Raw genomic sequence first — 17,408 nt, 5'->3', positions numbered from 1 at the left:
CTCTCCAATGCAACACTCAACTAGAATCTTAATATGATGTGGCAACAATAAATTTTAAGATACTCAAAAGAAAACTCAATTGTTGAGTTTTCTTTTGAGTATCTCAACATTTATTGTTGTGTCTCAATTGGTCCACATCAACATTTTATATATTAAAATAAGAACCAAAAGCAAATCTAAAGTAAATGTTGAGTTTTTTTAAGTGTTGCATTGGAGATGAATTTTGAATTGAGTATCTCAATAGTGCAACTTAGGAAAGAGAAACTCAACTCATACTTGACACATTGGATTAATTGAGTTTTTGTTGAGTTTTGCATTGGAGATGCTCTTAGTGTAATGATGCTAGACCTTGCCAAAATGTTGCCAACTCGCACATCGTATTTTCATGGTGCATGTGCTCTACTGTCACATTTATAACGTTGTTGTTTAAATAACCATGCTTCTAAACAGGTTGGATCGCATCGTTTTTGTGAAGAATCGTCCTTTGTGAACCCTTACGGATAGAGTAGTCATTTTATTCTCATACGTCCAAATCCCCAACCCAAATGCATATGTATACCGACCGTGATGGTATGTCCGGTCAGTCTCCCGGTTGAATCTCGGTCTGGTGACGTGATCAGTCCAAATCTAAAGAGAGAGTTTTTCACTTTTTCTTTCTAAATCTGGCCCGATCACGTCACTCAACCGGAGTTCAGCAAGGATACTGGCGGGGCATACGGTCATTTTTATATATAAGGAGAGAGAGAAGGGTTAAACTATTGTTCTATTCATATTTTAATCCAATTTTTTTTTTTTTGATGAAGGTATTTTAATCCAAGTTGAGTAACAATAATCAGCCATCCGGCTAAAACGTAATTATAGTTGAGAACAAGGGCATTAGCGTAACTTTGATTAATATAGCACCCAATACAAAGTTATAAAACAACACTGACAAAACCTCCAAATTCCACAACTCTTGACTGAATTTAGTCAGGTGACCGGAAAATGGATCAGCTGAAGCCTCTAATCACCACCACCACCACCTACATCTCCTCCCTCCCATTATCCACCACCGCCTCCATAGTCGCCTCCGTCTTAGCATTTTTCCTACTCCCAGTATTCCTTCGCCGTAGAAATTGGAGAAATTCACCACCAGGTCCAATTGGATGGCCAATATTAGGTTACCTCCCTTATTTAACAGATCGTCTTCATGAAGATCTATTTCATTTAGCTAAAAAGTATGGACCAATTTATAGCCTGAAAATGGGTCAGAAAGCGGCAATCGTTGTATCGTCGCCGGCGATGACTAAAGAGATTCTTAAACATCAAGATGCAACTTTTTCAAGTCGTACAATAACAGAGGCAGTTAGATGTGTAACTTATGATGCAACTTCACTTGTATTTGTTCCTTATGGATCAAGGTGGAGACTTCTACGTAAGATTTTAACTACTGAGTTATTTTCTACTCGTGCTCTTGAACTCTTTCAACCAGCTCGTAAAGAACAGGTTAATTTCTTTTTCTCTCTAGATCTCTCTATCTGTTTTTTTTTTCAAATTTTGGTTTTTGAGTAATTAATTGTGGGTTTTACGATTTGATTTTGGTGATCCATTTTCAATCTTGGGTGAAGAATATTATCAGTAATGGACTGGAAAATAGCTGCAATTTTCGGCAGCTTTTCTTGTTCTTTATTGTTTCACAAACAAAAAGTATACTCAACCGTCTCCTTGGACTTTCACTTGAACCGCGTGCGAGAGAAACAAAGATTTCTTTCTCCTCTCACATGTTCAGTCACGTTAAGAGAGAAACTTTTGTTTCTCTAACATGCGGTTCATGTGGGAGTCCAAGGAGATGGGTCGTGTAACTTTGTTGTTTGACAAATGAAAATGACTTATGTACAACCCCATCACTTGCTACATGATGTCTTGTATAAACATGGGGTAAATTGTCCTTTCATATATGTGAAATGAAAATTTTGCCCCTTGTCATATAAAAGATAGCAATATATATGGGCATGTGGAGGCGGTACATATATCTGCTTCATTTCAGAAACACTATTCCCGACCCATCAGCGTCATCTTGTGGTCGTCAAATTGGGGGTTTTCGGCCAAATGATACTTTCGTTTTTGTTTAGATTAGTACATGTTAGGTGTATCAAACCAAAAAATAGTCCCACATATAACATGATTTTGAGAACAATCTACACTTAACGACAAAAAAAAGATTGGGACAACAAATTTTCAACATGAACTAGATTACATTTTCCTAGATACAAGTTTTTTTTTTCTCTGTCATTTTATTTATTGTTTTTAATTATCTCTATAACGTACAGAGAGAAACTTGAATGAAGAAGATAAAATATGTTGCATAATTGTTGTAAGTTTGTTGTATCGAGATTTTTTCTATAGATACAACAAATTTTCGACAATTATACAAAATATTATATTTTTCTTGTGTCTAATTGTTTGGAAAAAGTTATGAATTTTAAAAAATAAGAAATTACTTTTAAAAAGTCGTCTCTATAAAACAATCATATTTAGCAGTTGTTGTGATTTTATTGATAAATAATTTTCTTTTGTTAGTAAAATCTTATTCAAACAATTAGTGTTTTAATTTGCATAGTTATTTCAAACTACTAAAGTTTAAACATAAGTTATAAAAGAATGTGGTGAAGTTGATGTCACATGAGCTTGGGGAGATACTCTAATTAAGAGTAGAGGAGAAATAGTACTAATTTTCTATCGACAAATATACTTTGATTCATGTCTAAGTCTGGCCCATGCTTATGTGTTTGAAAATGAGATGACTACTGGTTAGACCAAGGTATCAATCATGGTTGGTTGAGTGTGAAGTACCATCCCCTTCTTCCTCATATTTTATGTAGGACCACATTCATTCCCAATTCTAGTGGTCTTATCTCATCAAAAAAAAAAAAAATTTCTAGTGGTCTTACACTATTGTGACATGGGGCTATTTCTTCGATCTCTTATCTTCCAAAGTTATATTAACAAATTTTATAAATAACAAACGATCAGTATAACAAAATTACAACAATTATATATTAAAAACATTTATTTAACACAATTTTGGCCGTATCTTTATTTATTTGTTTTACTAACTTCAAAATACTTTGAGATCGATGTAACTAGGACCACTCAAATTGAATGGATTGTGTATATAATTGTTATAATTTGTTGTACTAATAGTTTGATTCTTCTTTTTTGGAAGCATGAATTTAGGTGGATGGAGTCATTTTGTAATTATTTTACTTGTTTTAAAATTTTTAGGTGGGAAAATTATTGAATTCACTCTACATAGCTTCAAAGACAAAGACAAAAGTGAACCTTGCAGATTCTACATTTGTGGTATCTTTAAATCTTATAAGCAATCTTGTTTGCTCAAAGAGTTTATTTGATAGTTCAAGAAAAGAAGGAAAGGAAATCAAAGAAATGGTGTGGGAGATTTTGGAAGTTGTGGGTGCACCCAATGTGGCTGATTTGATTCCATTTTTAAAAGTATTTGACCCACAAGGATTGAAGAGAAGGGTTTGGAAAGTTGTGAAGAAATTTGATGATTTCTTTGAGAAATTAATTGATGAGAGGGTGGAAGAAAGGAAGAAAGGTTTGAAGATGAATGCAAATGGAAGGTTGGATATGTTGGACGTGTTCTTGAATTACAAGAGTGAGAAGAAGAATGATGATGAATTGAAGGAATTCTCTAGGGATGATATCAAAGGAATGCTTTCTGTAAGTATTTCATCATTCTTCATTTATGTCTATCCTAATTTCTCTATTTCTTAGGTTATATCGATTATGAATTTTTCATAAGGCATGAATACATTATTTTCGGTATAGATTAGAAAAATATATACTAGTTTGAAGTCTTAAAACGCTGAATTTTCAGCGAACGTGAGCCACATTTAGGTAGAACTCGTTCTAGATGGTGGCACGCATTAAAGACCAGTCCTTTTATCGCTATATATCAGGACCGGAAATATGAGTCCTCATTTCTTGCTTTCTTTTGCTTGGACAGGACATGTTTGTTGCAGGAACAGATACTTCTTCAAGTACTGTGGAATGGGGAATGACAGAAATCCTTAGGAAACCAGAAGTCTACAAGAAAATATTAGCTGAGTTCGACGAAGTCGTTGGCAAAGACAGATTCGTGGAAGAATCCGATATCCCAAAACTCACTTACTTCCAAGCAGCAGTTAAAGAAACCTTCCGCTTACATCCCGGTGTTCCTCTCTTGATTCCTAGACGAACAAATGAAGCTACCGATGTTTGTGGTTATCACGTACCCAAACACGCAATAGTTTTCGTGAACGTGTGGGGAATGGCTAGGGACCCAAATGTATGGGAGGACCCATGTGAGTTCAAACCTGAAAGGTTCTTGGATTTAGACATTGATGTGAAGGGACAAGATTTCGAGATATTGCCATTCGGGACTGGCCGAAGATCTTGTGTAGGAATGCCTCTAGGGCACCGAATGGTACATTATTCATTAGCTTCATTGCTTCATGCTTATGAATGGGACTTCTCAGCTGAAATCTTACAAGATATGAAAGAGAAAGTTGGAATTACTCTACAAAAGGATAAGGTTTTGAATGGGGTACCCATTCCTCGCTTGAATACTTCTGTTTATCAGGTTTAGGGAACCTAAAAAGGGATGGTTTTGTGTTTGATTTACAATTTAGTAAGTAATGAATGTTTTTTGGGAATTTAATTACTTGAAGTGATTTTCCTGCAAAAAAACAAAAACACTAGATTTTTAAATTCAAGTGACATCCTTACAACCCTAGTGAAATACTTGCTATCTATTATATTAAAACAGCTCAGTCGGTTATCCAGGGGATAAGTCTGGCCGTCTATTTTATTTTAGAGATTTACTTTTGATTAGATCCAACGGCACATACAAAACACGCTTTGGTAAATAGACTAAAAAAAAGAGGGTATTATAGTCAATTTAATCATCTCCCTATTATCTCTCCAACCTACCCACGATCCCTAAATTCTCCCCACGGTTCATACAATAATTCAGAAGATTTAGTTTTGAAACTCCCTAACTTCTCCCGAAGATCTCTGTATCTCAATTTGAAGTCTATATCCAAAATCTTAGTTTGATTTCTCAAGAGAAAACCTACAAGCTATAAATCTTTTGGGCGAATTTATAAATCTTAGTTTGTAATCAAAACCTTCTCTGCAAACCTACAAGCTATAAATCTTTTGGGCGAAGTTATAAATCTTAGTTTGTAATCAAAACCCAAAGTGAAGGTCAGTAGTACATTGTTTTCTTAATCTATATTGTTCTTTTTCTTAATTTCCTTCAAGAAACTTTAAAGTCAGTTCAGATTTTATAAGTTTAGGTTTAGCTTGGGATTTAATCCCTTCGAGAAAATTTTATAAGTTTAGGTTTAGCTTGGCCTTTAATCCCTTCAAGAAACTTTTTCTGGAATTTCTTCGGACTCATCACACTTCAGATTAGAGGTTAGTTAACTGAATTTTAACTTGCTATCTATTATATTAAAACAGCTCAGTCGGTTATCCAGGGGATAAGTCTGGCCGTCTATTTTATTTTAGAGATTTACTTTTGATTAGATCCAACGGCACATACAAAACACGCTTTGGTAAATAGACTAAAAAAAAGAGGGTATTATAGTCAATTTAATCATCTCCCTATTATCTCTCCAACCTACCCACGATCCCTAAATTCTCCCCACGGTTCATACAATAATTCAGAAGATTTAGTTTTGAAACTCCCTAACTTCTCCCGAAGATCTCTGTATCTCAATTTGAAGTCTATATCCAAAATCTTAGTTTGATTTCTCAAGAGAAAACCTACAAGCTATAAATCTTTTGGGCGAATTTATAAATCTTAGTTTGTAATCAAAACCTTCTCTGCAAACCTACAAGCTATAAATCTTTTGGGCGAAGTTATAAATCTTAGTTTGTAATCAAAACCCAAAGTGAAGGTCAGTAGTACATTGTTTTCTTAATCTATATTGTTCTTTTTCTTAATTTCCTTCAAGAAACTTTAAAGTCAGTTCAGATTTTATAAGTTTAGGTTTAGCTTGGGATTTAATCCCTTCGAGAAAATTTTATAAGTTTAGGTTTAGCTTGGCCTTTAATCCCTTCAAGAAACTTTTTCTGGAATTTCTTCGGACTCATCACACTTCAGATTAGAGGTTAGTTAACTGAATTTTAACTTTGGGTTTTCTGTCCACTTTTGATCCTTCAACTGAAAGCCCTAATTGTTTGCTATATTGTCAACTACTTCAAAGTTTTCTCACAAGTTTGCTTCTCTCTTCCAAACAATTTCAGTTTTTATCTTCAAAATCTTCATTATATCTATTGTCAACTACTTCAAAAGCTTCTTACAGGTTTGCTTCTCTCTTCCAAACAATTTCAGTTTTTTTGGTTAAAGATTTTACGTTCTAAATTGCAGAAAATTCTTCTTTCGTCTACGTGGTAGTTTGATTTCCATTCTGAATTGATTGCAGCTTTATGTGGGTTATTTTTGATTAAATATTTGATCTTCTAAATTGCAGAAAGTTCTTTCTTCGTCTATCGTCTACTTTCTAAATTGCAGAAAGGTATTTTTGTCTCTTTTCCTTTTGTGTGGGTTATTTTTGATTAAATATTTGATCTTCTAAATTGTGTGGGTTATTATTGATTAAATATTTGATCTTCTAAATTGTGTGGGTTATTTTTTATAAAAGATTTGATCTTCAAAATTGCATGTAGGTGAAGTTCTTTAGTGTGTACTTCATGCTCACTAAGTGTTTGAAGAAATGCTTAAGTGAATTTCTTAGTTTGTGGCTTAAATAAAAAAGTATAAAAATTCACAGAGCTTCAAGTTCTAAATTATCTTTCTTGGTTGGCTTCAAGTTCTAAATTATTTAGTGTGCATATGTCTTTAATGTATCTGCCTTGATTATATGGCGACACAACCAGATCTTATCCTAACCATTGCTTTAACATTATGTGGTTTTATAAGACCACCACCCTGTTTTAAATAATTGACCCTATTATGTGTTGGTTCGTCAGCTCTAGAGGCGTGGTTTAAGCATCGTTTACGAATTTCAATTTGACTTCTGAATCTGATAGTAGGTATTCATATGATTTGTATTCATAGGTTCAAAAGTTAATAGTATTCATAAGATTAACATTGATTCTTATCACTATTTTGATCTCCTAAATCGGATAGTAGTATTCATTATGTATGAGAGAAATCTTGCCTAAGAGCTCTTTCTTCTCTTGAAATTTAGATGGTTTCTTTTTTACTTTGGACAAATAATTTGGATTATTAAGCTTTTTTGAATTGTTTACTTATGAGGAAACTAATTACATTGTTTACTTTGGACAAATAATTTGGATTATTAAGCTTCAATGATGCACTAAAGGTGTTTGATGAAATGTCTGTTAGGTAAAGCTTCATATTTTGATTATTTTTCAACATCTTTTGAATTGCTGTGAGTTTTCTCTTTTTCCTTCCACTTTCTCTCTCTCTCTCAAAATCACTTCTTTTTTGAGTTTTTTCTTCTTAAAATGCTAACTGAATGTCTTTTGATTATTTCAAGGTCGGACCTTTGGCTGCCTACTATCAAGTACCTTTGCGCCATATCCTATTGGTACGTATTTAATCTGAAATTTCAGTATTCATAAGATTAATTTCAGTATTCATAGGATTAGTATCACAATTTTTGTTTATGCAAGTTGAAGTTCATTACTTCAAGGTCGGACCTTTGGCTGCCTACTATCAACTACCTTTGCGCCATATCCTATTGGTACGTATTTAATCTGTCTGTTGGTCATTGTAGGTTTATGACGAGATGAGCTTACCCAATGGAGTAATGAGACTTCAACCAAAAGGAGGACATGGTCATCATAACGGGTATACTTTTGGATACTATCTATTAACCGATGAACTAAATGTACATACATGTCCATTATGTGATAGGTTTTGGACCTTTTCTCATTAATGAACTTCAACTCTCTCATTAATGAACTTCAACTCAAATGGCCAGATGTGATATGAAAAGCCTCAATCGGAAAGTATCTTTTAATTTTACCTCTTTCCTCAAATTTGCCACTTTGGTGAATCTTTATCCCAATTTCATCTACCTAACTATGTTATTTATATGTTGAAATATATTCCTTTGTCTATCTCAATAAGATATTGCTCTCTCTAAAGAAGTAGTGCATTCTTTTAATTGATGATATCTTAAACTTTATGATAGGCTGAAAAGCGTGATGGACCATTTGGATCGCTGTCGGGAATTTCCTCGGTTGTGCATAGGTTGGCTTTTTCAAGTTCATTAATTTAACTTGCACTTCGCAGATTAGAAAAGAAAATCTTAAAACGTTAGTTGGTGAAAAACTTGAAATATAACTCTCTTTTACTAGGGATCGAATTTTCCAGTCTGGACGATCCACCTTCATTTGGTTCTTTTTTTTCACTTAGATTTTGCATCATAATCAACTAATTTTATCATTCTAGGTCTGAATCCCTAATTATATTTGTTCTCATTTGTTACGGTTCTTCTAATACTTGGTTTCATGATCTTAGAGGAACTTAGATCAACTTGAAGCACTCTCAAAGAAGCTCAAATCTAAAGCCCTTTAATGTTTCAAATGCTACCCTTTTACTGAATTTATCATTAACCTTCATTTTGTTCTTTCATGGTTTTTAATGTTTATGTGCTTATATTTTACTATTCCTATGCGAGGTTATAGGGAGGTTTTTGTAACTTTGAAGATATGCTTCGCTCAACCACTATGCTGTCCAAAGTGGTAAATTCATAACACCTTTCGTAAGTTGTAAATTCATAACACCTTTGTTTCATTAACATAGACCACTAAGTTGTGGTTTTGGGTGAACTATCTATAGTGGTACACCTGTTGAACTTAACTGTGAAATCGGTAGGCGAAATTTAGTGGAATGGCACGTAAAAATGCAGGATATGGTTATTGTCACATGTTAATTTCTTTGGCTAATGCTTGATCGAATTGGTTGATGTCATAAACCAATTCATTGCAACCAATGCTGAACTATGGTTGATGTCATAAACCAATTTATTGAAGTAAGAACTTTTATGTGGAAAAAAGGGTTCTTCGGTCCTTAAAATCTGACTAGGTTCCCACCGCGCCCTACGGGCGCGGTAGATCCCTCTTGGCTAACGCCGTTGTGGTTCATTACGTCCCGGTTTTACGAGTAAAGTATTTTCGAGCATTCTCCGAGTCTGCTTATACTGTGGGATCTATGATCACGTCGTTGACATCACGTTGGGTCGAGCTTACCCAAGACGTGTATTTACAATGATGCCCATTTTCACACCTTTTGGTGTCATGTGTTTACTTGTCATCCGAAATCAGTACGTGATTTCATTCGAAATCAGTACATGATTTCGGATGACAGGTATTCGCGTGACCCCACATTGTGTGAAAATTGACATCATTGTACCTACACTTCTTGGGTAAGCTCGACCCAACGTGATGTCAACGACGTGATCATAGATCCCACAGTATAAGCAGACTCGGAGAATGCTCGAAAATACTTTACTCGTAAAACCGGGACGTAATGAACCACAACGGCGTTAGCCAAGAGGGAACTACCGCGCCCGTAGGGCGCGGTGGGAACCTAGTAATAATTAATATGAACTCGTGCGGTCTTAGAGCTTCGTTTCATGACTAGGTGTTGGAACCCGCCGAGTCTTTCTAACTCTGAAGTCTAACATATATAGTTGTAGCCTGTGTCGTTGGCACGGTGGTGAAAATAAAATAAAGACCACAAAATTAGAAATGAAAATTTACACGGAGTTATATGAAAGAAGCAAGAAAACGAAATTGCATGGTGTCACTGACAGAAAAGAGAATTCAGTAATTCACTTAGTTACTGTTTGTTTTCTAAACTTTTCAGATCGGAGATCTGAATTGGGATCAATTCAGATATCAGATGTTTGTTTTTTTATTTAAAAAAAACTGAATTGTTTTCTGGATTAGGCTATTGTCTGAATTGGCTGAAAAGTAGTCCATATTTTTCAGACTTCAAAATAAGTCTGAAAACAAAAGCCCATGGCTGGATTAAATGTCGTTTATACCCCCATAAAATTATCAGTCATTTTTTTATTTAGCACAGCCACTGAGCCAACCACCGCCACCACTAAGCCAACCACCAACTCCACCACCACCACTGAGCCAACCACCACCACTGAGTCCGCCACCACCACTACTGAAACCACAACTGAGACAACCACAACCACCACTAAGACCACCACCACCGCCTCTACCGAGACCACCACCACCACTACTGACACCACCACAGCCACCGAGACAACAACCACTGAGACTACTACCACCACCACCACTGAGACTACTGCCACCACCACCACCACTGAGACCACCACCACCCACCGAAAGCACCACCAACACAGGTAGAAACCCCCTCACCACAACATTAGGAACTAAATCGCCACCATCATAACAGGAAAGAAATCGCAACCACCAGAAACCAACCATCGACAAAATCAGAAACCGACCCCGCCACTAAAGAATAAACCACCAGATCCAGCGTGCGTCATCGCTTTTGAACCCTCGCCAGATCTTTAACTGCGACAAAGATCAGTTGAAGATAGAGACAGAGAGAGAAAGAAGGTCTGAGAGAGAGAGAGAAAGAAGGTCCGAAAGAGAGATAGAAGGTCTGAGAGAGAAAAAAAAACGAGTAAGAAAGAGTCTCACCATGCCGGACTTTCATTGTTCGACCTCCATTGCCGGATGTTTTCTGTCGAGAGAAGGGGGTTGTGTTAGAGAGAGACGGTAGAGAGATGAGAATGAGAGAGGAAAGACTTCAGGGTTTTGTGTTTGATTTTATAAATAAGTTAGGGGTGAGAAAAATTAGGGTTTAGGTTTTATTTTTCAAAAACATGTAATAAGGGTATAAATGTCAAAATACTAATTCAGACATAAAAAAACAAACATCATATTTCTAAAATAATTCAGCTAATTCAGATTCAGACATTTAAAAATACAACACCTTAAACTGAACTATACAAATTCACATCGAACACATTCTCATTATGCTTCACATGTTGTACATTAATTGAAGATCTTTGACCCCTCCTATATGTTAGAGCATCTCGAATGGGACACTATAACAAAATTATAAAATCTAGTTGTCCAAGTGTCAAATGAAAATTTCTCTCTTAGAGCATCTCTAATGGGACACTCCAACAAAAACTCTAAAGTCTAGTTGTCAAGTGTCAAATAAAGTTTCTCTTTCCTAAGTGCCAATATAGAGACACTCTAAATTTTTTTGGTCTCCAACGGAGATTTCTAAAACCTCTCTACTTAGTACACATGTCACTCTTAAATTGAATATGAAAAAAGTAGTTGAAAAATAAAAGGTTTCTATTGGTTTAAATTTTAAAATGACACTTAGAGAGTCTCAAAGAGACATATTCTCATTATGCTCCACATCATCATAAAGTGTCAAGTAGAGTGTCACATTGGAGACTCTAAGTGTTAGAGTTTGAGTGTCTCATTGGAGATGCTCTTAAGTGTTAATAAAGAGACACCATAAACTTTTTTGATCTCCAACGGAGATCTCTAAAATATCTCTACTTAATACACATGTCACTCTTAAATTGAATTAAGAAAAAGTTTATATTGGTGTAAATTTTAGAGTGACACTTAGAGACTCTGAAAGAGACATTATAGTTTTAGAGTGTCTCTTAATATCACATCATCATGGAGTGTCAAATAGAGTGTCCCATTGGAGAAGGTATTTTAACAAAATTTCTAAAAATCCTATATTGCACTCTAAGTGTTAGAGTTTGAGCGTCCCATTGTAGATGTTCTTATGCTAGTGTTACTCCATCTATAAACAAAGAACAATTTACAAAAAAAAAAAATTGGGGCAGAAGACAATTTAGTATTCGAGGGGACTTAATCAACCATGGTAATTAGAATTATATGATTCAAATTCATCATGATATCGTTTGAAGGTAATTATTATTTATAGAAATTTAATATGGTATCAAGTTTATGATATGCTCCAAATTCATCTTGAGATGTAATATAATTTTGATATTATCAAATAAAGTGTTTGCCACATTGTCTGATAAGACTTCTTTAGCATGAAAATTTGTTGGAATTTGTTAAGTTTGTGGGTCATCCAACTCAAAATCAATTGACAACGAGTGGAGATGACCTAGACATTATATTATTGTTTGTTAGATAGCCTTCTCTTATGCGAGACTATTCTCACTGCCTCTCACGTGTGACGTGATTAGCCTTACACGAATATTTTTTATTTGAGTGGCGTGGAACGCGTGTGGTCCTAGCTCTGATACCATGTTAAGTTTGTGGTCATCCAACTCAAAACCAATTGACAATGAGCGGAGAGGAACTAGACATTATATTTTTAGTTGCTAGACAACCCTTCTTCCATGTGAGACTATTCTCACAGAATTGGTTCAATTGTATATCAATTAGATTTCAAATGTTTCACTAAAATCCACTTTACTCACTTTTTTCTCAATCGTATATTAGTAAATAGTATTGAATAATAGTATGAGAGAGAGAAACAAAAGAAAATTGACAAATAGACTTCCTGGTGAAACCTAGATAGTCGAAGACTTTCTAAGTAAAAAGGATGACAACCCCTTGACAAACGTACAAAGACTAGATCGTTGAAGCTCTAGTCGCGTGCGCCTGCAATGACAAAGTGTGTCGATCAAAACTGGGGATTGGATTTTCAAAGCAAATCCGCTGCAAATGTTCACTCAACATTTAATGTGCAAGAGCTGTGGATCAATCGTGGGCTAAATATATAAACATGTTGAAGAAGTCAGGCGAATCCCACCTCACTCAACAATTTTCAACATCACATATGTGTCCGAGGTCAGATTACCACTGAAAATCGGAAAGTATGTATTTCGAAGGCTATGTCGGGAGTGCTACATGTACAAAGTCCTTGACAAAATTCTTCTCAATGAGTCATTTTCACTAAAAGACAAAAATTGATCAAAGTTTGACTTTGATCGAGATCGTTCACTTAGCATTTTGTCAAGAATCTTGTCAAAATATCTTTGTACATTTAGCATTTCCCATTTCAAAGGTAATTCGAGAATACTTGTCAAAGTTATCAATCAGGATGGGACGTCAGCGAACAAGTCCTTTCTAAAGATCGAAGCTTTACGGGTTGTTTTATTGTGTGAGCGTCTTTTTATCAAGCTATCCTTTGTACCCGTTGAACTTCAAGATTTATTAATGGAAAAAAATCATGAAACCCTTAATCTTGTATAGCCGTTGCGAAACAACATCTAATTTTGCAGAAAGTTGATTATTTGGATACAGTTTAATTGTGTAATATATTAAATTTAGGTTTTGATTTAATTCTATGAAGTGGTTATTTGTTGATTTATCTTGTGGATTTCTTGATTTCATCAACTTGTTACGTTTGTAGTAGAAGAACAGAAAACTTGTATTGATTCAGAGTTATTACAACTTATATAGGAGCCCGTTAGAGTTTGTTAGAGATTAGTTTAGAGTTAGTTAGGTTGTTTAGGTTGTTAGGAAATACTGATCCAGTGTGAGAGGCCACAATGAACCTAAGGTACAACCTACACATTAACACTTATAAACTCTACACCTCTCTTACACCTAGACTTCCAAGACTTCTCTTTGACTTATCATGACTATTACTCCCCCTCAAGATGAAAGGGACTGAGAAGAACCTTCAGCTTGTCCTTTAAAGCATGAAACCTGAGAGAAGGAAGAGCCTTGGTGAAAACATCAGCTAGTTGAGCAGCTGATTTGATGTAATGAACCTTGATCCGTCCAGAAGAGACCAGTTCTCTTATAAAATGAAAATCAATGGTCAAATGTTTCATTTTGGAATGAAAAACAGGATTGGATGCCAAAGAGATAGAGGAGATATTATCACACCAGAGAATAGGAGGAGCATCAAGATACACATGAAGCTCATGAAGAAGATGGCACAACCAAACTGATTCAGCTGCACATTGAGCAAGACTTCTATACTCAGCCTCAGTAGATGACCGAGCTACACTAGATTGTTTCTTTGCTGACCAAGATATAGGATTAGGACCAAGAAAAAGAATGTAACCTCCAGTGGATTTGCTAGTGGAGAGATCTCCTGCCCATTCAGCATCAGAAAAACCAGTGAGAGAAATATCACCTTTGCTGAATGTAATTCCTTGATGCAGAGTACCCTTGAGATACCTAAGTATTCTCTTGACAACAGCCAAGTGAGATTCAGTAAGAGTGTGCATATGTTGAATGACTTGACTAACAACAAAACATATATCTGGTCTTGTCCATGTCAAATATTGAAGAGCCCCAACCAATGATCTATAGGAAGTAGGATCAGAGAGCAAGGGACTATCATTAGGTGCAAGTTTAGAGCCAACAACAGCAGGGGAGGAACATGGCTTAGCACCTAGATTATCACTCTTCTTCAATAAGTCCAAAGTATACTTTGTCTGTGTAAGACTAAGACAAGAGCTATCTCTTTTAACTTCTAAACCCAGAAAGTAGTGTAAATAACCAAGATCTTTCATAGAAAAGAGGAACCAAGCTGATCAATAAGAGATTTACAAGCAGTAGGAAAAGACCCAGTGACAAGGATGTCATCTACATAGATAAGCACAATAGTTATGACACCATGAGAATAACTAACAAACCTAACTAAAGATGTCATCCACATAGATAAGCACAATAGTTATGACACCATGAGAATAACTAATAGTCATGATAAGTCAAAGAGAAGTCTTGGAAGTCCTGGTGTAAGAGAGGTGTAGAGTTTATAAGTGTTAATGTGTAGGTTGTACTTTAGGTTCATTGTGGCCTGTCACACTGGATCAGTATTTCCTAACAACCTAAACAACCTAACTAACTCTAAACTAATCTCTAACAAAGTCTAACTGACTCCTATATATAAGTTGTAATAACTCTGAATCAATACCTTTGTTCCGCGAGATATGAGGTTTAAAGTTAATAAACCTTTTCTTTTCTTCAATCACATGAGCTTTAGAAACCAAAGATGCAGCAGCTTCGTTTTTCTCCTGTTTGAGGTGTTCTTCCTCCACTCTGATTTGAAGGATTAGATATTGCATATCTATATCCTTCCTTTTATGACGCAATTTTTTCTTATATTCACTTCAGCTGACGGGTAGTTTCTCTATTACTGCAGCAACTTGAAAAGCCTCATCAACCACCATTCCTTCTGTCATTATTTCGTTTATGATTAACCGGAGTTCCTGGAACTGCTCAACAACTGATTTAGCATCTTCCATTTTGAAATCGAGGAACCGTCTGACTACAAATTTTTTGATTCCTGCATCTTCAGAAATATATTTTTGTTGTAGGGAATCTCACAACTCTTTAGCAGATTTTGTTTGACAATAGATATCATATAGAGTGTTGTCAAGGCAATTTAAAATATAATTCCTGCATAAGTAGTCAGCTTTTTTCCATGCTTCCTCAACCCCAGATTTTTCCGATTCATTTTCCCCAATAACTGTGGTTGTTGGGTCAGTTAGGACGTAATGAATGTTGAGGGTGGTCAGAAAAAATAATAATTTTTGTTGCCATCTTTTAAAGTTTTGGCCATCAAATTTTTCTGGTTTCTCAAAGCTCATTTTGTAGTCCATGTTAAACAAATAAGCAACTTGGTAAATTAATAAGATTTGTTTTCTTTTCTTTTGACCAAAATAGAGAAGTTAAAACCAAATAGAGGTGAAAGATAAATAGAAGAATTTTGTCTTAAGATTGTTAATAATATATAATAATAAAAATAAATTTCCTCTATTGATTTTAAATAACCTTGAAATAAAATAACTTATCTATTTTTTATGAAGATATAGATGTCTTATATCCTGAGGTAAGACCTGCAACCACAGAGATTATAAAGATGAAGAACTCGACTGAGGCACGTGTTTAACATGTTGTCCTTAAGACAAAATTCGCCCCTGCTATCCTCTCAGAAATGTTAGGCAGTTGATTGGACAATTGCCTTTAGGATTCAACAGTCAATCAGAAATATAGTAGCATTCCGTATTTCTGATCTGTAAGAACTTGACAGTGTAAGAAAAAGCAAACTGAGAAAAAGACTGTTTATAAGAAATAAGAGACAAGAAATAGAGAAGTAGTTTTTTTTTTCTGTATCTAAACCAAAGGGGAGGACCCCTATTTATAGTGTTGAACGTCCAGTTAATATGTAACACAATGTCGACATAATGTTGACATTCTACATGGACGGTCTAGATTTTGACAACAAAATCTCTGCAATCTAATGACTGAATTAGTTTTAAAACCTATGATCTAACGGTTAAAATGGAGAAAGAATTTAAAAGGAATAAGAGAGAATATGCCATATTTGATTTTATATTAAAGGAGAATAAAATCAATAATAATGACAAATCAACCAGAGAAGGAAACAAATGATATTGGATATCAAGGCAATAAAATAATGGCCATATTCTCTTAAAGAAGGAAAATTTAGTTGACTGTGATTTGAAATTCAAGTTTGAATTTTATAGATAGACCAAAAATTTAATTCAATTTTAATTATTTGTTAAGAAATCATTTAGTTACCAAAATAATGTTAACAATCCCCCACATGAATGAAATAACGATAAATCAAAAACAAGAATTGTTATGCTTTAGTGAAGGTGTCTTTTGGACTTGAACCTTTACTTAGTGAGAGTCTGTTGAGACTAGTGGTTGGTCAGTGAACACAATGTCTTGAACTAACCTTCCATGTTACAGACACAAACAGACTTCACACATAACTATATTCTTTACTGTCAAAATCTAGCAGTTGTGCTCATTTCGGCCTTGAGCCATATTCTAGTATTCATGGGTGCTCTAGAGAATTAGCCCAGTTCTCATAGGAAGCGGCCCCACTTCCACACTCATATAGGTGAGTCTATCAAGAGTGGCCTATTCCACCCCACTTGGCATTTCCAAGCTATAGATCTCATCCCCCACATTGAACAGGTACCATTCTTAATTTGTCGTAGGGATGGGAGGGAGTTACCTCCATAGAGTGGTTATTATACTACCGTCTACAACTTAGTTGTCCCATTGAACCATGTGCATGGGGTTTCCAATTCCAAGGTTGGGTATCCGTCATAGATGGTATCATATGATGATAGGTTGTAGCCCCATCCCCCTCGACATTTCATGTATTACTTCTCTCGATAGTCCTTTCGTCAAAGGATCTGCAAGGTTATCCTTAGACCTTACAAAATCTATAGATATTACTCCATTAGATAACAACTGTTTAACAGTGTTATGTCTACGACGAATATGTCTAGACTTCCCATTGTAAATTTTTTTTTTAGCCTTAGCTATGGCAGCTTGAGAATCACAATAAATCAGAACTGAAGGTACTGGTTTAGGCCAAA

General features: G+C 35.2%; 2 protein-coding genes across 11 annotated transcripts in view; both read left to right on the top strand.

The window, feature by feature from the left end:
- Positions 1 to 332: 332 nt before the first annotated feature.
- On the top strand, positions 333 to 4,737 carry LOC147548513 (geraniol 8-hydroxylase-like). The gene is made up of 3 exons (XM_086664901.1): positions 333 to 1,485; positions 3,265 to 3,723; positions 4,010 to 4,737. The coding sequence occupies exons 1-3, from the start codon at positions 985 to 987 to the stop codon at positions 4,628 to 4,630; spliced, it is 1,581 nt and encodes a 526-aa protein (XP_086521027.1). The 5' UTR covers positions 333 to 984; the 3' UTR covers positions 4,631 to 4,737.
- A 954-nt stretch (positions 4,738 to 5,691) lies between these two features.
- The window catches only part of LOC147548512 (uncharacterized), a 29,372-nt gene continuing 17,655 nt past the window's right edge, over positions 5,692 to 17,408 (top strand). For 2 of the 10 annotated variants that reach the window (XM_086664902.1, XM_086664910.1), the window contains exons 1-9: positions 5,709 to 5,948; positions 6,087 to 6,161; positions 6,298 to 6,356; positions 6,525 to 6,569; positions 7,403 to 7,448; positions 7,557 to 7,607; positions 7,797 to 7,870; positions 8,217 to 8,275; positions 8,713 to 8,769. In XM_086664902.1, coding sequence (XP_086521028.1) covers positions 8,737 to 8,769 — 33 coding nt within the window. In that variant the 5' untranslated portion in view covers positions 5,709 to 5,948; positions 6,087 to 6,161; positions 6,298 to 6,356; ... (4 more) ...; positions 8,217 to 8,275; positions 8,713 to 8,736. Of the gene's footprint in view, positions 5,949 to 6,086; positions 6,162 to 6,297; positions 6,357 to 6,524; positions 6,570 to 7,360; positions 7,449 to 7,556; positions 7,608 to 7,715; positions 7,764 to 7,796; positions 7,871 to 8,216; positions 8,276 to 8,712; positions 8,770 to 17,408 lie in introns of those variants that run through there. The other 8 variants (XM_086664906.1, XM_086664911.1, XM_086664909.1 and 5 more) reach the window with 7 other exon arrangements.

The sequence above is a fragment of the Eschscholzia californica genome, unplaced genomic scaffold (assembly GCF_041429995.1).
Source record: "Eschscholzia californica isolate CP2 unplaced genomic scaffold, dmEscCali1.0.p SCAF_3, whole genome shotgun sequence".
Classification (NCBI taxonomy): domain Eukaryota; kingdom Viridiplantae; phylum Streptophyta; class Magnoliopsida; order Ranunculales; family Papaveraceae; genus Eschscholzia; species Eschscholzia californica.
This window is presented reverse-complemented; position numbering and strand designations above follow the sequence as displayed.